General features: G+C 45.7%; 3 protein-coding genes across 3 annotated transcripts; 2 read left to right on the top strand and 1 right to left on the bottom strand.

Annotated features, from left to right (window-relative positions):
- Positions 1-2,319: 2,319 nt before the first annotated feature.
- LOC120700175 lies at positions 2,320-6,955 on the top strand. The gene is made up of 4 exons (XM_039984391.1): positions 2,320-3,153; positions 4,477-4,626; positions 4,744-5,409; positions 5,512-6,955. The coding sequence occupies exons 1-4, from the start codon at positions 2,731-2,733 to the stop codon at positions 6,607-6,609; spliced, it is 2,337 nt and encodes a 778-aa protein (XP_039840325.1). The 5' UTR covers positions 2,320-2,730; the 3' UTR covers positions 6,610-6,955.
- An 8,691-nt stretch (positions 6,956-15,646) lies between these two features.
- LOC120700173 (methyl-CpG-binding domain-containing protein 11-like) lies at positions 15,647-21,057 on the top strand. Its single transcript, XM_039984389.1, has 3 exons — positions 15,647-15,857; positions 19,754-19,895; positions 19,974-21,057. The coding sequence occupies exons 1-3, from the start codon at positions 15,765-15,767 to the stop codon at positions 20,639-20,641; spliced, it is 903 nt and encodes a 300-aa protein (XP_039840323.1). The 5' UTR covers positions 15,647-15,764; the 3' UTR covers positions 20,642-21,057.
- Positions 21,058-21,123: 66 nt separating this feature from the next.
- LOC120700174 (RING-H2 finger protein ATL70-like) lies at positions 21,124-21,878 on the bottom strand. The gene has a single exon (XM_039984390.1). It carries the CDS (start codon positions 21,669-21,671, stop codon positions 21,204-21,206), a length of 468 nt encoding a protein of 155 aa, XP_039840324.1. The 5' UTR covers positions 21,672-21,878; the 3' UTR covers positions 21,124-21,203.
- Between the last annotated feature and the right edge of the window lie 350 nt (positions 21,879-22,228).

The raw sequence follows: 22,228 nt of genomic DNA, 5'->3' as shown, positions 1-22,228 counted from the left end.
AAACACGACACTACATACTTTAATACTTGTCAAAGACGATTTGTACATATGTTATCTCTACTAAAACTCCAGATAGCTAGAAAGATAGTATGCATACACGTTTTTGCGTGTGCTCCCAAATTAAACACGCACGTTTATTTGTTTGTAATGCACGGTACTGCATCGCTGGAATTAGTTGCAGTACATACTACGTCTCGTACATTTGGGAAATTCTCTGGCTCTCCGAATTGCTTGCACTTGTTTGCAGCGCTGCACGCAGGCATATTCTCTTGTAGCTTGGCAGCAGGCTGCTAGGTGCTAGCCCAGCGGATGAGAAATTCGAAATTCTTCTGCACACGGCTGCCATCCTGGCTTCTGCATCTCTCTTATTGCGTCCATGGACCATCGGACAAGCCCATTCTTCATATATAGAGAAAATTTACTATACACTAGACTTGACACTAGCCGCTCTGTTTTGTTGGCAATCAGCAACAATGTTTTTCTCTCATATCAAATCAGCACCAGCCACCAGCTACCAGCCAACCAGCAGTACTTTTTTCTTACAGCAAATTAGCACCAGTCACCGGCCACAGCCAGCCGAATAGAATGTTTTTTTTCCTTTTCTTTTCATCAGACTGCACTAGACACCTACTACTAATTGCACTTGCTAATTCATTGAAAATTTACATAGCAATAGTTTAATTAATTAATGTTAACGAAATGGAGGCAAACTTTTCATCGCCTTTTAATTTGCCTCCTTTTTGTTTTGCAAGGTCGTTTGGCGTGGGCTGCCTAATAATGGCATCCATGCTCTCTCATGGCCCCTAGAGCGCGTATTCATTCATGCTGGGTCAACCGGTGTGTACACCCAAAATTTGGTGCTAGCTGTTGTATATAGTTTAATAATGCCTTGGGCTTGCCAAGATCACCATCAGGAGAGTAGGGGTAGCAAGACACAAGCACAAAGACACGCTTTGGTTTGAATAATGTCTGGTCTTTTGGCTCTTGTGCGGACACACTTTGTCCAGCCATGATTGAGAAACCGAGCCAGCCACAGTAGTTGCACACACTAATATACTCCCTCCGTTCGGAAATGATCTACATATTTTGACTAGAGAAAGTCAAACTTTATAAACTTTGACTAATAATTAGTTAAATTATATGTATAATTAGTTTATAAAATTTATGTCAATACATATGTATTCAAAGAGGTTTTGAGATGACATTGAGTTATTCGTAATTGACATTATATTCTAAGAGTGATTAATAAGTCAAACTTTACTTCGAATGACTTTCTCTAGTCAAAATATGTAGATCATTTCCGAACGGAGGGAGTAATTTAGTCCTGTGACCACCCTGCCTCTTGTCTTGTCCCAACAAGGTCCTCTTCTTGTTCCTTGATGCATCCAGTGGTTATATATGTGTGCTCCAGCCCCCAGGCCAAGTAGTAGGGTTTTAGTTGGTAAATCACAATTCACAAAGAGCTTATTATGTGCGTTAGAGGAGCTCTAACAATACACACTAACTCCTATTTTATAGGATCCAAAGTTTCATTATTTGCTCCTGCAAAAAAATCATTTTCCAATCAGTTAAGTTTTCTTCTTCTTTTTTGCTAGTAAAAACAAATAAAACACTGCTTCTGCTTCATTGCTAAGAGACTTAAGTACTTTATTAGATAGATTTCTTGCCTTTTGCCCTCCAATGTGAAGTGAACTGGTCATAACCCACCTAACCCCAACAAATGAACAAAGCCAACGAAGGCGTCATGCACGCACGCATGGAAGCATCCTCGGTCAATGATCCAACGGCTCAACTTTCACGGAGCACAAGATGCCCCGGATAAAAGGTTATCCGGAAAATTAGCCCAAGGGGATTAAAATAGGTTAAACAACACACCCCCACGCTTAACAGACCTAAGACCAGTCTCAGTGAGAGTTTCATGGACACAAATATATAGACTGGGAACTAGGTAATCGTGCTAGATGAGTTTCATGGTGATGAAACTCTTCTCACATCCCATAAAACTCCATTCTTCTCTCTCCTTGCCACGTCAGCAAAATTGATAATATTTAATGTCATGAAACTCTTTATGAAACCTCTACTGAGACTGGCCTAACTAACTAACTCAGAATTATCCGGAAACTAAAATCCATTCAAATTAAATCAGAGGGAAAAAGTAAAAGCAAAATTAAAACGACAGTCAGGCGAGGCCGGCCGGTGGGCCCTCCTCCGCGATATCCCCAACCCCAGAAAATTACAAGAATTAAATAATTAACAAATGAACCGGTAAAAAAATACTTTTTCTTCCTCCCCCTATTTATTTCCTCTCTCCACGCTCCTCACTCTCCCTCCTCGCCTCGTCGCGTGCGTGCATCTCTCCTCGTATATTCCCGTCCCAATCTCCAACCCCTCTCCTCCTCAATTCCCGTCCCGACCCGCCCCGACACAAATCCGCGCGCCCCTAATCCCGATTCCGCCGCCAAAATCCGGCCTTGCGCCGTCCTCATCCCCCGATTCGAGGGTCGCCCCGGCCGATTTGGGCGCGGAGATCGAGTCCTCGCCTGGCGTTCTTGGAGCCGAGCTTGAGATTGTTGGTTGCAATTGGGTGGGGAGCACGATCTTTCTGTGGAGGTTTCGGATTCCGGTCGGAGGTTGTCGGGTAAGTGTGGTTGCCGGGAGGTTTCCTGCCGGAAGGCCTCTCTTTTTTTTTTCTTTAGCCGGAGGAGGCACCGGGTTCTTTGACCGCCGGCGATGGTGGCGAGGATGATGCGGTGGCCGCGGCCGCCGCCGACGCGGAATTTCCGCGTCCGGCTGGTGGTGCGGCGGGCGGAGGGGCTGCCGCCGCCGCCCGCGCCCCTCTCGCCCGAGGGGCCCCCCGAGGCGGAGGCGAAGGTGTTCGTGGAGGTGAGCTGGAAGGGCCCGAAGATGTCGCCGCTGAGCTCGCTGCGGCGCGCCCAGCGGCCGCCCAGGAACCAGACGCGGAAGGAGGCGCTGCCGGCAGCCGGAGCCGCGCCCGCCCCGTCCGACGTCGACGATGGCGCCTCCGCCCCTGCGCCGACGATGGTGGCGGTGGCGTGGGAGGAGGAGTTCGAGAGGGACGCGGCGCTTACGGCGACGTCGCACCGTGAGGCCACCGCGTTCCACCCGTGGGACGTCTCCTTCTCCGTCGTCAGCGTGAGCATCTCCCCCTTCTTTCGCCTTCATCTTGCCTGTGCATCTGAGCTAGATTAAATCTGTTTATGGTTGCATATGCTCTTCTTTTCTTTATTATCATTGGCCTGATGGATTTGATGTTTGAGTTGATTGCAACACTGGATTAATTTTTCCATCGGTGTTACAGTAATTCTTGTTTGGATTTTTTAAGCATTTCATCTTGGTCATATTGATGGCGAAAGTTTTGACTTTTCCTTGGAATGGGTCAGGCCTCATTGGTTATTTGTTGCTATATCATTAAAAGTTGCGAGTTATTAAAATTCATTTGGGTCTTGTCTTCACAGGGGGAAAGATTCCAAGGCATCAAAATGATGCTTTAACAGAAGAAGACATAGGTCGAATTAATCCTCTTTAAATCGATATATATATATGTTCTATAAAGCCCATAATTTAGGAGCCTTAGCAAAATTATGCCTGTATCTATCTACATACATATTGAAAAGTGATTGCTGCTTTTAGCTCCGTTGTGTTTCATTTTATGTTTTTAGGATGAATAGCATGGCCTCCTATTTCCTTGTGTTGAGATCACCGGATGGTTTTAGTTTTTCCGTTTCCCATTTTATTTAGTTTCATATTTGGGTAACTTAACTAGAAAAGTGAAATACTTTTGTTCGGTAAATTATATTGGTTTTGAAACAAGACTTATTTGAGTATATTGCCTAGCTGTCAAACACTGAAACCAACAAATAATTCTGTCATTGACTAGTAGCTAGTCTGGCCTGGCATAGACTAGTTCAATGTGTGGTGTCATATATTTACAAGTAGATATGGCCAACGAGGAAGCACACATAATTTACTCATGTTGCCCCGTAAACTCAGGAGGAATTGGCTTTTATGAATTGTTTCAGTTTATTATCCTTGTCTTGCATTGTTGCCTTGTCCAACATTTATATAGTTACAAGGATATTCGTTTTGTCGTTTTGTTTTCACATGTTCACACTCAGTGGAACTGCCATTTTCCTGTCTCATTCGTCTTCGGTAATTTGGCATGGGTGATTCACCGTTGTATCAGTTTTTGCTTTAAGTCCACTGTGTGATACTTAGTGGAGCTTGCCACCCAATGTCATGCAAATGAATTGGGCAAGTTAAAACTGAGGTCATTATTACCTTTTGTATGTTTCGTGAAAGATATTCAAATTTTTATGGGAAAGACAACCAACAACCAACTTTGCTGTCTTTGAACAAGCAGAGCTGGGGAAGAATGTATCGATGACTTGGTCTGCTTGTATTAACTCATGCAGTTTGTTCTGGACCTCCTTGACAATTCTTTCCCTGTTGCCACAGGAATCAAATAAAATGTCAAAGAGCAAACTTGTTATGGGAACTGCTTCACTAAACCTTGCAGATTACGCATCTGCTGCTGAAGAGGAAATTGAGATAATTCTACCATTGTCGGCGCCCAGTGGTGCAACTGACCTGGCCCCATCGCTCCATGTATGCCCCATGTCAAATATATGGCTCCATTTATTGAAACACCAAGATTTATTTTGTTTTCTGATTCTCATCAGGTAGTAAAATATTGTGTAACACTTGGTTTATTTTTCTTTCCAGCTAACTTTGAGCCTGGTGGAACTAAGAATTTCTCCACAATCACCTGGCGCTTCACAGGGTTCTATCATTGTTGCCCCATTGTCACCTTCCTCTGGTGACTCTGTTCCTTCTGGAAAAGATGAGGCTTCTGTCATTAAAGTGGGGCTGAGAAATCTTAAAATCCTAAGAGATCTAGTGTCGACACGGAGGTTCAGAAAGACTAACCAAGACTGTGATGGCAGTGAGAAGTACTATGTTCATAGTGATGGTGCAGAATTTTCTTGTGATACTGACTCTATCGATGATGATCTGGATGATAAAGAGCTGGATGATGACTTGGGGGGTTCAACCGTCAGGAAGTCATTCAGCTATGGCTCACTGCAGACTATGAATGTTGGTGCCCTACTTTATGCACCTAGGATTGATGGAGATGATGGATGGATACATTACAGTCACCGAAATTCTGATGTCAGCTATCATGTTGAGCCAGTGCCATCCTCCACTGCTGAGGAGCATGCTTCCATCCCTGTACGGCGAAAGAGGAGCATACTTCCTGTTCGATGGAGGAAGACAAAATTGCCAAAGGCTAAAGGGGAGCCCTTGTTGAAGCCATATGGAGAGGAGGGCGGTGATGATATTGACTATGATCGTCGGCTGTTGACCCCTTCTGATGGATCTGTTTCAGAGGTACATGCTTTCTTGATACCCCCAGAATTTTGAATTTTTGTTTCCTTTTTTCCCTACTTGTGTTACTGTTGGATGTTTATTGACAGCATATCATCTTCACAGGGATCAAATGGCTCCACTAATAGTATGGTGTCAGTATTTGGTGATGACGATTTTGTTGTGGGGAACTGGGAGTTGAAGGAAGTATTTAGCCGTGATGGCCACTTGAAGCTTTCTACCCAGGTCTTCTTTGCATCAATAGACCAGAGAAGCGAACGAGCTGCGGGGGAGAGTGCCTGCACAGCACTTGTGGCTGTTATTGCGGACTGGTTCCAAGCAAACCAGGACATAATGCCCATCAGGTCACAATTCGACAACCTCATCCGAGATGGCTCTCTAGAATGGAGGAAGCTTTGCGAGAATGGGACCTACAGGGAGTGCTTTCCAGACAAACACTTTGATCTCGAAACAGTTCTGCATGCAAAGATCCGCCCACTAACAGTTGCTCCTAGCAAGTCATTCATTGGGTTCTTCCATCCTGAAGGTACTGAGGATGTAAGTGGATTCGACTTCCTTGATGGTGCTATGTCATTTGATAACATCTGGGATGAGATTAGCCGAGCGGCGGAGTGCTCTACTGGAAAATCTACCCTATACATTGTTAGTTGGAATGATCACTTTTTTGTCCTAAAGGTTGACGCCGATGCTTATTACATCATTGATACACTTGGTGAGAGGCTGTCTGAAGGTTGTAACCAGGCATACATCTTGAAGTTTGATGACAACACCACGATTCATAAAGTACCTGCTGAAAAGAAGGAGGCGAATCCTGATTCCAGTGGACGCCTCAAGGATTCCTCGGAGAGCTCCTCCTCAACTGAGCAGGACAGTGGAACTGACAATGAAGAGTGCGAGCTTGTGTTGAAGGGTAAGGATGCATGCAAGGAGTACATCAAAAGTTTCTTGGCTGCCATCCCGATCCGTGAGCTGCAGGCTGATATCAAGAAGGGTCTCATGGCATCAACTCCGCTGCACCACCGCCTCCAGATCGAGTTCCATTATACGGAATCATGCCCTGCCGAAACAACCATGCCTTCTCCATTCCCCACTTTTGAGTTTTGTTGGCCTGACCCACCATCACCAACACCTGCCATGGAAGTCGTGGTTACCCATCCACCGCCCATGGTGGTTGCAGTAACCCATGCTGTCGCTGTTGTATAGCCGGCCATGGTTGCTGCTGAGACCTAGGGATTTGGCTGCTTAGTTTAACATATAGAGCCTTGCTTTTAAGAGCGAATTGTGAAGTGGACCAGATCGAAGATTTGGCTTCGTTTCTAGTTTGCTCCGTTTGCTTTCTAATTAAGATGAACTGACTAGTATAGCTTAACTATCTTTTGGCATGCGCGCGTGTGTGTTTGTTCACTTCTTCCAGGCTTTTGGGAGCATTCATTTTGTAAAGAAAGAAATGGTGTTTGCTCCTGCACATCTTTACCTGTGAAGTGAGTTTGCTGGACTTGTAATCCTACAACATTATCATTATGTTAATTATCTCCTGTTATGCTCTAAACATGTGTATTCTAGTCATGTTGTTCAGAGATTTTTGCAAGTCATACAGTTTTTCTGTTTCCTTGGATTCCGAAGAAAGTAGAGAAATGCGTGCTTGCACGAAGTGGGATCTGAAATACACTGTAGTTGAACAGGGACAAGATCACTGAGTGCGTCTGCACAAATGGACTAATAGTCTCTGAACCAAACAAAATCGTTGGATAAGGAATGGTTAGATGTCTCTATCAGTGAAAAGGTTTATGCCAAAGCTGACCTCTCACTGTCAAGCCCTACTTTTCCGGCGCCGATCCACCACAAGCAAAGGCAAAGCTCACGCAATTAAAGAAGGCGAGAAAAAACTGTCAAACAAATTAATGAAATATCCATGGTAAGCGAATGTTTTTTATTGAATGCGACAGGTAACCTGCTGCCACTGCAGACAGATAAACTCGTTGTCCATCCTAAGGTGCATGAGTTGTGTATTCTGTTCTGCTGGCTAATGATGTTTTCCTCTCACACCGAATTAGCACTGCCCAGTCAGCAGTACTTTCTCTCATAACAAATCAGTACCAGCCAAAGCCAGCCGAACAAAGTGATGTGTGTGTGCGCACGTTGTCATGGCAGGTCAAAAGATGCATTTGGATCTAGCCTAGTCGCCAATCAGAGCCATACGGATGATGAATGGGTTCGACATAGGAATTTAGTGTTTCATATTTCACCTTTTTCTAGAAGATCTAAAATTTTTGATCTTTGTGGTGTTGTTTATTGCAAGTGTGAGTTGGCACCCCCTTCTCTTTTCTTCGGTCAACGATGACTTGCATACATTCACCATATGGCCCACAGATGAGGTGATCAAACAAGATGAGATAATAATGCAAAAAGGAGAGAAAGTGACGCTTAATTTCTAAACCTTTTATCGTGTTTTGGTTTTAAACAGTGACGTATATATATATATAAAAAAAGAGAAATTCAGGAAACGCTAGTACTCAGATAGTACCTTGCACGACTTTGACTCGCTTGATTTCTACCCACTCAGTAGAATCACTCCAGGCTCATGTGATCTTTTCACTGTCATTCCAGGGAGAGAGATTCAGACCTCCACCAACCAAAAATGCACCAATTCACAGCACTAAAAGTATTCATTCTACAATTTAAATTTCGAAGCTTGTGCGACGAGAAGATGTATTTTTTTTTAAAAAAAATGACGAACAGAGCCCCGCCTTTCATGGTCTTTAGTCTCGTTGTCACTTGTTACTAGAATCACCGAATCGTTCCAGGTGATTGTGCTCTTTTGACCCTGATCTGTGTGCGGGCTTGCTGAAAGGTTCGGAGATCAGAGCTTCACCAACCAACCAAAGCTGTACCGAATGCACGGCACTACATTAAATAAAGCGTTGGAGTCGTAGTACTTGCCACGCCCATTGCAGGACTGAAAAGCTATCGTATTACAATGAAGGAAGCCCTTTTTGCTGACCAATGCAGTGCGTTTGGTCTTGGGGAAGCCTCAGCAATCAAAGTGGATTCAGCTCGGTTCAGTACCTGCTGCAGCAAAGCCTTTGCCTTTGATGAAATCTGCTGTGGATCTCTGAAATCCTGGCAAGATCATGCGAAGACTAGGACAGCATCTGAGGGCATCCGTAGTGTAAGAAACAAGGGGGTCATAAGCCTCTTAAGGTCGACCTTATACATAAAAGTGAGGGGTCCTAAGGAGGTCTTAAGCCCAAAAAGCTTAGAACCCGACCTCAAGCTTGAGGTCCGGTCTTAAGCCAAAAAGAAATCGAAGAAGGACTGATGTGGGGTCACGATATGCTCGCGGGAGCTCGAGTCGTGTGGAGCAGCAGTCAGCAGAGAGGGAGAGTGCAGATTGAGATGGATGGGATAGGATGGATAGATTATTTTAACTTTGAAGTGGGACCCACCTTAAGAGCTGCTGCTGGATTAGGGATGGCAACGGGTATATACCCGCTGGGTAGTTCTATCCCATACCCGTACCCGCGAAAAAAAATTATACCCGCTACAATACCCATACCCGTGTGCGGGTACGAAATCGTTCCCATACCCGTACCCGTCGGGTAAAATAAACCCGATGGGTAACCCGTACCCGATTAGATACCCGCTATGCACATATTAAATAACACAAAACTAATAAATATATGATATAAATACAATCACAAATCATCAAATATAAGTAAATAAGAGGAAGAAAATAATTAATAAATTGATCAATTTTTTGAATATATATACCTATATGGATCTAATTTATTATGTTCTATGCATGATTGTTACGGGTATAAATTACCCATGGGTACGCGGGTATGGGTAGTTCACACCCGTACCCGCACCCGCCTACCCGCCGGGTAGAGGATTGTTCCTATTAACATACCCACGGTGAAAAATTCATTCCTTATCCGTCTTTATATCGGGTAAAACCCGTCGGGTATCCGGGTATCGGGTACCCATTGCCATCTCTATGCTGGATCTTATACATAACACAACCGGCCTCAATCTGACATGGGACCCACCTTAAGGTCAGACAGCCTTTCACACCGAGCCAGATTGGGTGACTTTACACAGTAAAGTTACATTGTCACTTTGGCTCAATCTCAGTCGTCCAGATAGCATTCAACGACTACAGCCTAGACTTTACTTTTCAACCCAATCCAAAAGCACAGACGCTGCAGCTCACCTCCTTTACCTGCCAAAATTGCAGGCAGGCAGCCAGGCCAGCCGCCAGCCTCTCTTTTTAGAACCAATCTTGCAAGTCACAGCTACCAACACTTTGGAAATAAAGTAAAAATACACAGCAGCAGCCAACAGGTACTCTCAAGACTGCAAAATAAATAAATACAAGGGACCATCTATATTATAATTATCAGTAGACATTTTCTGGTTTGAGAGTTTCAGGTTCAAAGCATAAATACATACAGCAAAAGACCACAGCTAGACCACAAAAGACTATAGTTGGGCCATTTCACTTATACAATTAGGCCACAAAAGACTATATTTGGGTCACAAAAGGCTATATTTGGGTCACAAAAGGCTATAGTTAGCCATATACAAAAGACTATCTAACCATCTTGTTCACGCTAGAACAGATCATGATCTTCAAGAATAGCATCATCATAAGTTGGGGTTGTTAGCAGCTGGGTAAAACTTTCGAAACTGTTAATAAAATTACATTCTTGAGGCTCCACACTTGTTCCTTTACTGCAACCATTCTCTACTTCTACTTGGGGTTGTACTCCATCACTCTTTTTGTTTCTGGCAATGAAAAATTAGTTAATTAGTTTAGAAATGAATTAGAGAAGCATATATGGGCTGCACCCTATAAACATACCTTTCTTCCTTTTTTTTTTGTTGGCTTGTGCTTCCTTTTGTTAAATTTATCGAGCCAAGTTCTTTTTCGCCTTGAATTTTTAGATTTGACCTCCTTTTTCTTCAACTGTGCAGCACTAAGCAATTCATCTCCTTGCTGGACATTTGGTTCAGCATTTTCTTGGTCATGGCATGGCTTGCTCATAGTAGAAGCAAATACATTGAGTTTATCCTCTAGCTGTGTACCAAGGCAATCAAGTGCATTTTCTACCATCAAACAATATTCTGGAGAGTGGACTACTTTATATGCCAAATTGTGAAATTTATGAGACATGTTCTTGTAGCGAAGTTGAGACTCCAGCTTTGGGTTTGCTATCACATTCCTTCCTTCCTTATCTTGTACACTCCCATTGCGTGCTGCTTTAGTCCATCTCTTTTAACACATAATGTGTTGGCAATATTTTTATATTCATCAAATCAAGAACTTTCAGACCATGTGCACACAATATTCCAGTCCTATTAAACATTCCACAGCTACATGAGGCTGTTTGGTTAAGAGGATCACCTATCACTATCCGCTCTTCCTCAAAATGCAAATCACCATGGAATCTCCCAATAACAATAGCATATTTATTTTCATCTAATAATAACATGGAGCCATGGATCTTTCATATTCACTTTGGAAAGCTTCAAAAATAACTAGAGTGTACACTTCGCTTGCTTGCAGCAATATAGGTGTGTGCATTTGTCTTCTTGGTATTTTCTTTCTTGCCTCAAATTCAGATTCCAATTCCTTAGCTCTTTTGTCTTCCACTGTCCTTTCAAAATGCTTCAAAAAGTGAACAATATCAAAATTTGATTTCAAATGATTCTTCAATGCATTGTTGAAGCTTTCACTTAGTTGTGTACTTCTCACTCCCAAATTAAAGACATCTCTCATAAAGCATTCAGCCCATTTTTCTTTAATCTTGTATATACTATCTAACCAAGTTTGTTTATGCACTTTAGTTCTCATAATGTCAAATGCTTTCTGAATATGTTGGTGCCAAAAGTAGTGTCAAATGTAACCACATCACCAAAGTGTGCATAGTCAAGAATCATCTTAGCATCAGCCCAAAATATGTTGGTTATATGCTCCTCGCAGTCTAACTTCAAAGCATATTGGAATGATGGATTTTCAACAATTTTATCATGAAAATACTTCAACATACTTCCAGATTGTCCGAAAGCCAAATCCCTCTGTCGCTTGCTTTTAAAATAATTTTTGCGATCACGACAAATGTAGCTAAGGTTAAGTGGTCCACCAACTTGACGACTAGCCAACTCATGTGCAGCTTTTGGTCTAATTCCAGAATCATCTGCGGTCTCTATTTCAAAAGCTTGCAGTTCTGAAATTTTTCTCTGCAATGCCATCAAGTGTCGAGTTTCTGGCAAGTGAAGAAGGTGATTGTGTTCAAGCACAATATCATTGACTTCATAATTTCCTGCAACTCGATCCGATATAAGACTAATTCGAGCTTTGCAATTAGTCCTTGTTTCAGCTCTAAAGCATTTTGTCACACGATTTGTTTGCCCTTTCCTTCTAAGGTCCTCGTTGGAACACACAAATCTGCATGAGGTCACCTTAACATCAAAGGGGCTGACATTTGAGTATCTTTTCCTCACATCAAAACCTGTGTGACCCCCGTATTCCAACCAAAACTGCCCAGCCTCATCTGCACTTTTGAACCTTAAACCAACTTGAGGAGTTTCCTTGTTCAATTCTGCCATGGCCTTGTACACCACTCACAGTTGTATTTTGTTTTGTGACCCAAACATGAACTAGTTCAATAACCCAAATAATTAACAAATAAGAACACATAAAAACCTTGTTGAAGTACAAACAATAATTAATAGCAGAACATATGAAACAAGCTACAACGGCTAATAGTCCTGACATGAAATTCGGCAAAATAATCATTTGTTGCTCATTGGTTCTCGAATCGGATGACATTGAAACATACGGCTGCATTATATTTTGCATTTTGGTAGATAATTGAGGTGGATTAATAAGCATTCATGCACGCCGGCACTAAAACAAAAGAAATTTTTCGCGGCCATCTGCATTATAGGGGCTGTGAAGCTCGTACTTGGATATGGCGAGACGCAGGAGAGCTCTTCCACGATCGGGGTAGGCCGCCTGTTCTCCCGGTCGGCGCGGCCTCCACCTCCCCAGGGAGGCACGGAGGGCGGTGCGGCCGGGCACCGGACGAAGGGTGACGCCGCCAGGCACTGAACGAAGGGCGGCGCAGCCAAGCACTCGAGGAACGGCACGGCAACAAGAAAGACGGCGCAGCAGCACGGCAACGGCAAGGAAGCGGCGCGGCGCGGCAGCGTGGACTTGTCGCGACGGAAGAGGAAGCGCAGGCGGCGCAGAGCGCGTAGGCGTGAGTTGTGGCGCCGTTCCCGCGTCTCTGCTCGCTGAAATCCCATCTATTAGCACTTGCGTGGGTTGGAAAGCGAGTACTAGTTTGGGGAAAGTCATTGTAGCCGTCAGATGGTGGTTGGAGGGTGGAGATCGCACGAAAGTGACAACGTAACGTTGCTGAGTAAAGGCACCCAATCTGGCTCCCCTTCCCACCAATGTTCTAAATAGCCGGCTATAGCTTCCGCTATAGACGGCTAGGGGCGGAGACAAGGGGGGCGGGCAGGGGCCTGGCCCCCCTAATGATCCCGTAGCACCATTATAGCACCATTATCAAAAGTGGAACTTACCCCCGCGGCAGCTTGCGGCAAGACTGTTTGCCCCCCCCCAATCACTGCTTGCCCCCCCATGATGAAATCCTGGCTCCGCCCTGTAGACGGCTATAGCCTCTAGGAAGGACAACCGCTATGGCATTTATCCCGCTAAAGCCGGCTATAGCTCGCTAAATGCCGGCTATAGCCCGCTAAACGTCGTAACGGCAGCCTTGCCGCTAAATGCCTTAGCCGGCGATTTAAAACCATGCTTCCCACTCGTGATGCAGGCAGATTTTCTTCAGATGCTGTGTTGTACAGTACAGACACGCCGAAAGTACTTTCAGAAAACATGTACCAGGTACACACATACGAACACCGAACGGGACGGACGCACTATACATGGCGGGCTTTGTTTGCGTCCATTTGCAGCAGCTGAAATTGAAAAGGAGAGCTGGTGGCCTGGTACAAAAGGGACAAGAGCTGCTGCTAGCTTTCCTTGGAGTGGTACAGCCCAGCCTCCACACACACACTCTGAAACTCCGTAGCTCGTCCGGAGACAACAGAAAGAAACCTGATCGAGACAGCTCGTCCGTAGCTGGCCCGTTGCTTGGCTTTCTTGCCGTTTTCAGAGCCACTTACTGCTTCTGTGCTCGTTCCGGCGCTTGCTGCATTTCCAATTTTCCATCCCAGCGACCAATCATTCAGAGAAAGCAGGTGTGCGTGTTCACCGCTGAGGGCTTTGCAGTGAGATTTTTCTCCGAAGTTGAGGCAAGTTTGAATCTGAACTTGCGTCCCGAGTTGGTAGGATCAACTCTGCTCTGTCGCTGGCTGAAGCAGAGCAGGACCTGCCTGATGCAGAGCAAAAGGTAATCCAAGATGCGTCAGGATTCATCTGGGCCGAGATCGTTTCCTACTTTTGGCCCAGATCCACGTTTTCATTCATGGGCTCATGGGCTTATCTCGCAAATATACATAGCCTTATTTTTCATAGAATCTAGAACAGTTGAGTTTGTATTTTTCCGATTTTTCTACGATTTTATATCGATTTTACAAGTTTACTGTTTAATACGTCCTGGCGCCAGGACCTAAATGTATTTTTTACATTTAGGTCCTGTCGCCCACTGGATGGGCGACAGACACCCTATCGCCCACTGGATGGGCGACAGACACCCTGTCGCCCATTAGGGGGGCGACATGCACCCATTTTTGAAAATTTCCCTATTCGACATATATTTTTGAAATTTTGTTTTTTTAAAATATAAAAATGAAAAAAGTCCGCTGGTCCAGTGTTGTACATGCATGCATGCATGGCCGAGAAAGAATGGGCCCAGTGATCTAAAAAAAAGAGAGAAAGAATGGGCCCAGCCCATCTGAGAACGCCGAGTTACTTTCCAAAATTTCCATGTCCTCGAATTTCCGAAATATATACATACTCCCTCCACCCTGAAATGTATGTTATTATAAGATTTGAAATTTATCCTCAAATGTATGTCACTTTAGGTTGAGAGTAAACCCAACCATTTTAATTATTTTTCCCAATAGAAAGATGTGCTCAGATGGGGAGGTACATGTGGGAGGAGGTGCATGGAAAAATACATGCTAGTTTAATTAGCATATTTCCAATACTTAATAATTAGGGATATGAGAGTCTTTTCTACATAACCATAATCTGTTCTAAAAACTCTAAAACGACATACATTTCAGGACGGAGAGTGTAACTGCCTTCATCTCAAATTATTAATTGTTTTGATTTTTCTAAATACATAATTTTTTGCTATACATCTAAATGTATGTCTTATTTAGATTCGTAGACAAATCGATATATCTAGAAAATTCAAAATAACTAACATAATAATTTGAGATGTAGGGAGACAAAAAAAAACCCCTCAAATAAATACAAAGTACCAAAAAGATCAAAAAGAAGAAGGCGATGGAAGCGACCTCTGATGACACGGCTCACGAGGCGCGCGTGCGGGCCTGCTGCGGCGCGTCCACGTCTCGTCTACCCCACCAGCCCCCGGCCCGCTAACCTCAGCCCGTCAGTCACGTGCCCCGCACGCGCACCGCGCACGCTGAGATCCTCTCCGCGGGCCTTATCCGCGCCGAGGTTGCCACGTGGCGCCGTCCCCCGCCCCGCGCGCGCACCCCTCGAGGTGGCTGCAGGAGAAAACCAAAACCTTCGCGCGCTGGCGCGCAAGCCCGGATCCCCGCGACCCGCGGGCCCCACACGTCATGAGCCATGGTTTCGTCGCGGCGCGCCCGGCCCCACCCCACCCCCCTCGCGGACTCGAACAGCGCCGAGTGCAATCCGGTTAGCCCGCGCGGCCTCTCAGTCCCGCCGTTCCCTCTCCGCCTCCCTGGCTGCACCCGGCCCACGAGCGCCCCTCTCACCTCCCGGTGGGCCGCGGAGGTCGTACCGGTTCATGGACCACGTCCACGTGCTCCGCGCAGCCCCACGCCGTCGGCAGCGCATGACGGCCACCTCCCCGCGCCCCCACGTCCGTCGCGGCACCGCCTACGGACCCATCTCCTCCACGCCCTCTGATATTCTGGTCCCACATCGGTGGGGCAACCTCCGGACCCACTCGTCGGGGTCAGTGGCAGGCTGACGGCCGAGCCGGCGGGGGTGCACCTCCCGGAAGCAGCCGTTATCCGAATTATCCCGTGGGCGCGGGATATAAAAATCCGGCCGAAAATGCCCCCACGCGCCCGTCGCGTCCCCCCTCCCCCCATCCACGGCGACAGCGGAGAGCTCGTGTCGTGACAGCACCAAGGCGAATCCACCGCGCCGCACCCCCATGGCGACGGACGGCGAGCAGCAGCAGCAGGCGCCGCCGGCGGAGGAGGTCGTGTCCGTCGAGATGCCCGCGCCCGAGGGGTGGACCAAGAAGGTGGGATTAGTAGTTAGTCTACTACCAGCTGCGCGTGCTTGTCCGCTTCGCTTGCGTTGCTCTGCTCGGCCTCGTTCGCGTGGTGGAATTCGGGGGTGTCGGGGTCGAATTCGCGGGGTTCCGGGGTGCCAGGGCACGGAGTTCGGGTCCCTGCCCGCGAATTCGCGGCGAATTCTGGTTTGTCCTTTTCCTTTTGGCGGTAGCTGGGTTTGCTGCTCGAGAGGTTCCATTTTGGGTTTGGGGGTCTAGGGTTTCTCGGATTTCAGGTTTGCTCAGGCGACGCGCGATTCATCTCGGATTGGTGTTGTGAGCCTGCGGAGCTCGATTTCTGCTGGGAGTAGGTGGCTTGGCGAGGAGTGCTCCAGCTCTCTGCTATGGCTGTAGGTCGCTTACCTACCCCCCTACGGGTTGTCGTGGTAGGCGAATTGCGCCCTATTTCGGGTGCGTACGGCGGTAATTCTTAGTCCCGGAGCTCGACTAGGCACCGCTAGGGCTAGTGCTTGTGGGGGGGGGGGGGGGGGGGGGGGCAGGCCGGGGGACAATTCCCAAATATGGCCGCGACTTGTTTGTTGCTGTTCAGGACTAGGTGGATTCCGACTGTTCCTAGTTCCAGGGCTTTGTTGGTCTGCCTTGGAGTGGAAAAGCTTGACCATGGAGCTCGGATTCAGACTTTTGGCTTACTTTGTTTGCCCGTGGTATTTTGTTGTTGCCGAGCCTGAAAGGGGAGTGTTGTGCAGGTTGGGGCTGTTGCGATTAGGGGTTATAGGGTTTTGCCTAACCATTTCTAATTCGGTGTTGATTGTTTGATGATGAGCTAGAGTTTACAGTGCCTTGTTTGGCCTGAAACGCATCACCTTTTTTTTTCTTCATATTGAAGCGGATTTCTCTCTTTGGTTGCTAGTGGCAGTGTATTTGCAGTCAGGCTGGAATGGGGAATTTTCTGCTGCTTGTAGCTGTGACAATTACTGCTCAATAGGTCTTAAGCTTACCCATTTACAATTGGATGTTTTATCATTTGGTGATTGGTCAGAGTTTCTGGTGCTTGGTTCAGTTTTGCCTTGAAATGTTTCAGCTATTACTTCAGATTCAGGATGTTGATGTTACTTGAGGATAGTGTATTTGTAGTGAATCTTGAATGGGCTCTTGGAGCAATGGTAGTTACTGCTGATAGGGCTTTAGCTTTCCCATTTCCAATTTGATGTTGATATCTGGTGAGAGGTTACAGTTTCCAGTGATTGTTCTGTTTGGCTTGTAATGCTTCAGCAATTTGTTCAGATTCAGGCGGTTGATATTACTTGAGTAGTATTGTATTTGTAGATAAGATGGAATGGGGAATGTTCTGCAACTTGGAGCTGTGGCAATTCTGGTAATAGGGTTTTTAGCCTACCCATTTGTACTTTGATGTCGATTATTTGATAATTTGTACTTTGGTGAATCTGGTGATATCTTGGTTCATGGCTTTCGTATTTTCGCTTTGCTATGGCTAGTGCAAAAATTTTAGAACTAGTGTCTGTTGAGCTGAGTGTATTGTATTTGTAGAAAAATAGGAATGGGGAATGTTCTGCAGCTTGGAGCTGTGGCGATTGCTGGTAATTGGGTTTTGGCCTACCCATTTCTAGTTCTAGGTTGATTATCAGATGCTATGTCCTTTACTGAATCTGGTGATATCTTGGTTCATGGGTTCTGTTTTGCTGTGACTAGTACCTGTTGAGCCCGAGTCATGCAAGAAATGAAAGCATGATGGTAGGAGCTCCAATTAAGTGTTAGGAGGGTTTATGGAAAACCCGTCTGCTCAGGTGTTCTAGTATCACATTAACACCCACCTTAAAGTCTCGAAGATTCAAGATTTGAGTTTAGGAATTTGTTATTAGTTCATTATCGGATGTACTTATGGTGGTTTCAGTATCCAGATTTTCAACCGGATAATAGAAATGTGCCAAACTTACTTAATAGCCCTTGCAATTGATATGACTTGTCGTCTAGCATGGTTTATTTCTATTTTTAGACGGGCAAAGTGATGTATGAATGCTCGGTAAAGCTCAATGTTGGAATCATCTAAAAAGAGAGCTGGAAATAGTTGTATTTAAGGATTTTTGCCTTTAGTGTCTTACGTTACCGCATTAACTTGACCGTTTGCGGTGACGCTCTACTTCTTTGTTTGTTACCTATTTTGCGATTCAGTTATTAACTGCATGCATGTTTGTCGTACTCCAGGGTGGTTAGAGTACAATATGTTGGCCACATAGCAACAGGACACGTGGTGGTGACAGTTATTGCGTTTTTTTTTGTGTTCAAAAGTAGGAACATGTTTTCTAGTCTGTACCAAAAGATATTATGTTCAGCCGGCTAGCATTATTTTCTGCATAGATCCATTTGTTTTTTATTTTGCAGATTTATGTTCGTTTCACAAAATATTCTTTCTACACAATGCAATTTTCAAAATCCGCTATATATTTCTTGATGGCATTGTATCTGAAGTGGGTATATGCTATCCTCCTTCGATGTTTGTCATAAGTTATCAAATTTCTCATGAGGCATTCTGTTACCATCCTTTGGGGTCTTGTAAGGCATTCAAATTCTCCATTAAAGGGTCACATTTTCTTTTATTGATAACATTTTAACAATCTTTTTTTTTTTGCTTAGCAGGTACTCAATAAATCTGTACCACTTTGTTAAAATTGTGAAATAAGTATTTTTTCTATGTTCATTTCTTCCAACCCTGTGCAAAGGCAAAGCTGCTACTAACTAGAAGGTTATCCATTGACACTTTCTCTCCGTTAAGCTATCCCTAAAATTTGACACCCGATACCCATGGTCAATCTATCTGGTTGTTCTTTCTATGCTGAACTTGAATCATTGTGTAGTTTGAAATGGGTGCCTGGCTAATCATGAATCTAGTATTCTAGTTACTTTAGCTATAATTTTTTAGCCAGGTTTTAGTTGCCGTTGACAGTAATTCAAAAAATAATATAATTTTATTTTCGCTTCTTATGGTCACAAAATTCTGGTATGGCTCCTTCTGAGACTATGTTCTGCCTGCCTTTAAGTTCTATTCTTGTAAGGAAGTAACTAGTACTTAGTCACAGTTAGCAGACTTTCACTCTAGTTAATGTGATGGCAAGAGCAAAACGTGAAGCTAAGGTCCCGTTTGGATCACCTAGGACTAAAGTTTAGTCTGGACTAAACTTTAGGTGACTAAACATTAGGTAACTAAAATTTTAGTCCATGCCTGTTTGGATCCATGGACTAAACTTTAGGTGGGAAACCATTTGAAACACATAAATGGGTGAAACTAAACTTTAGTCCAAATTAGGTAGGTTCTATGGACTAATGGACTAAACATTAGTCCTATGTTTAGTCAACCTGTTTGGATCACCTAATGGACTAAACTTGGATCCAAACAGGGCCTAAAGCTCTGATGTTATCTCATTTATGTAACAGTGTAATTCTTCTTTGTTGATTGTGATGTGATGGCATTTTTGAAATTTTTCTGTATGATTTTCACCATATAACCTAGCAGTAAATAGGCAAGCATTCTGCTGTCTCCATGCATTCCGTGTTCTACTGAACTGCCTGTGTCCTAGTTGTTCTTCTGCTTCCATAAATTTACATTACTACAGTTCCAAGTGCTGTTAATGGCTAGTGGTGGTGGAGCCAACGATTTTCTCAGCTGTTCCTCCGCTTCCCAATGTATAATTCTCTGGATGATGTGGATAAACAACCAAACATTGGATGTTACATGTTGATGTGTTTCTTTTTCAGTTCTGATGTTGCAAAGAAATGTTCTTTTCTCTTGCAAGGAATTACATAGAGCTGTTAATAGGCATGTTTTTATTTTACTATTTATCTGCAGTTCATTGTATGAACTAATATCCTTCCGTTTTTCAATTTGTCAGTTTACTCCCCAGAGAGGGGGGAGATCTGAGATTGTTTTTGTTTCACCAACTGGAGAGGAAATTAAGAACAAGAGGCAACTAAGTCAGTACCTAAAGGCACACCCTGGAGGTCCTGCTGCTTCTGAGTTTGATTGGGGAACTGGTAGATACCTTTCCTTACTGCTCCATAATTATTTCTTCAAATCTCCCTGGTTTTAGAAGTCTTGTCTTCTGTAAACAGGTGATACCCCAAGACGTTCTGCTCGTATTAGTGAGAAAGTCAAGGTTTTTGATAGCCCGGAAGGTGAGAAGATCCCGAAACGCAGCAGGAACTCAACTGGCAGAAAGGGCAAGCAGGAGAAAAAGGAGGCCCCTGAAACTGAAGAAGCCAAAGATGCTGAAGCTGGCAAGGATGCAGAGGAGGCCCCTAATGAAGATGCTGCGAAGGACACTGATGTGGAGATGAAGCCTGCTGAAGAGGCGAAAGAGGCTCCTACTGGAACTGAAGACGCAGAGAAGGCTGCAGACAAGGCTGATGCTCCTGCTCCTGCAACAGAAGAAGATAAGAAGGAAACCGAGAAACCTGCTGAATCTGATGTCGCCCCTTCTGCGTCATTGGAGGAGAAGAAAGACGCAGCAGAAGAGAAGAAGGAAGATCCCAAGCCAGCTGAGCCTGAAACTCCAGCTACAGCAAGCAACCCTACTGAAAACTCGGCCCCTGCTCCCACCGAGACTGCCGCAACTGCTGCTCCAGTGTCTGAAACCGAATCAGACGCCGCTGCTCCAGCATCTGGAACCAAACCAGATGCTGCTGCTCCAGTAGAGAACTCCACTGACAAAGGTGCTAGCCAGGAGAGCCAGCCCGTCAACAATGGGCAGCTGCCGCCCTCCGCGGTGAAGTGCACCTGAACCCAACCCGGAACCGGAAGGAAGCCTGAATCCACCCTTCCGGGGCTGTGTATCTCATTTAGGAACATCTGCATTCGCATTGTAATCAGTCAAAAAATCGGTGGATTGGTAAGCATGTTAATTAGTCAGTCTGACGCTGCTGGGTGACAGTCGGTAAGTTAAAAGTAGGCTCTGCATTTTAGCTTTTGGTATGGCTGGTGTCAGCCGCCGTACATGTATCCATCATCGACATCTTCTTTTGCATTGTACTTAACTGTGCAAGTTAATCTTAGGACATGTATACTCCTCTCTGAATGTCTGTATTATGTACCTGTGCTGCGTATTGTGTAACCTGCATAACCAGTTGCATTTGCTGCTGCTGTTGTGTACTTGTGTGTTGTCTATGAAAAATAAAGGCTGCTGGATGTGGATGCCAATCCTGGTCAGGGACAACAGGGATTGGTCTCATCTCATCAGAACCTGATGCCATTTGTGATGTGATGTTTCTGCTGAATCTTTGAGGTGGCTCCTTTTCCATTTCATATGCTACCATGCTTCTACTTTACATTTTACAGCGTCGTAATCAGGGCTGCGTCGGCGCGGCCGGCGCTGCTGCCGTGGTGGGGCTGGTCGCCGGCGGCGAGCGGCAGACGGGGCACGTCGGGTGCAGCCGCAGCCACCGGTCGACGCAGCGCTGGTGGAAAGCGTGCGCGCACTGAGGCAGCACCCGGAGCACGTCGCCGCCGGCGTACTCGCCCAGGCACACCGCGCAGCACGCTGCCTTCGCCTTCCCGGCTTCCTCGTCGCCGTAGATCACCTTGGGCAGCGCCCTGAGCGCGGCGTCGTCGAGCCCCGCCTCGACGTCCGCCACGCCGCCCGCGAAGAAGGCGGCGTCCGCCGCGACCGCGCCGCGGCGGCGAGCGCGCGCCTCCTCCTCCCTCCGGCGCGGAGGCGCGGGCGCGGCGCGGCGGGAGCACGCGCGCAGCAGGGCGGCCACGGTGACCACGGCCAGGACGCTGGCGACGGCGAAGGCGGCCTCCTGCTCCACCATCCGGGCTGCCGGCGAGACGATCTAGCTGAGCTGAGCGATCGAGCTAATCTAGCTGGCGCGAAAGATGCTGCGCTGGATCGTGGAGCTTCGTTGCGTGTGCGAGTGTGGTGTGGGGCGACGAGCTGACGCCGATCAGAGGTTGCTTGCGTGGATGAGGTTGCCAGCATGAATGAGAGCTAGCCTGGGAGCTGGGACATGCCATAAGCCTGCCGACGCTGATAGCACCCAGTGACAGTGATGCGGTGAAGTGACAGAGAATCCTAGACTCTGAACTCTGATGACTTGGTCCTGCCAGCCCAGTTGAACTGCTCTCTGTCAAGGTTATTTTGCTGTTCATATTTTCTTCGGCTTAAATCTGTAAAATAGTGGTAAAAAGAGTCACATCGGACACTGTGGCATACTGTAACACTTTTCGTTTGTTTGTGGTAATTGTTGTCCTACCATGACCTAACTAGGCTCAAAAGATTCGTCTCGTCGTGTACATAAAAACTATGCAATTAGTTTTATTTATTTATCTATATTTAATGCTCCATGCATGAGGTAAAAGATTTGATGTG

Source organism: Panicum virgatum, chromosome 3K, assembly GCF_016808335.1.
Source record: "Panicum virgatum strain AP13 chromosome 3K, P.virgatum_v5, whole genome shotgun sequence".
Lineage (NCBI taxonomy): Eukaryota > Viridiplantae > Streptophyta > Magnoliopsida > Poales > Poaceae > Panicum > Panicum virgatum.
This window is presented reverse-complemented; position numbering and strand designations above follow the sequence as displayed.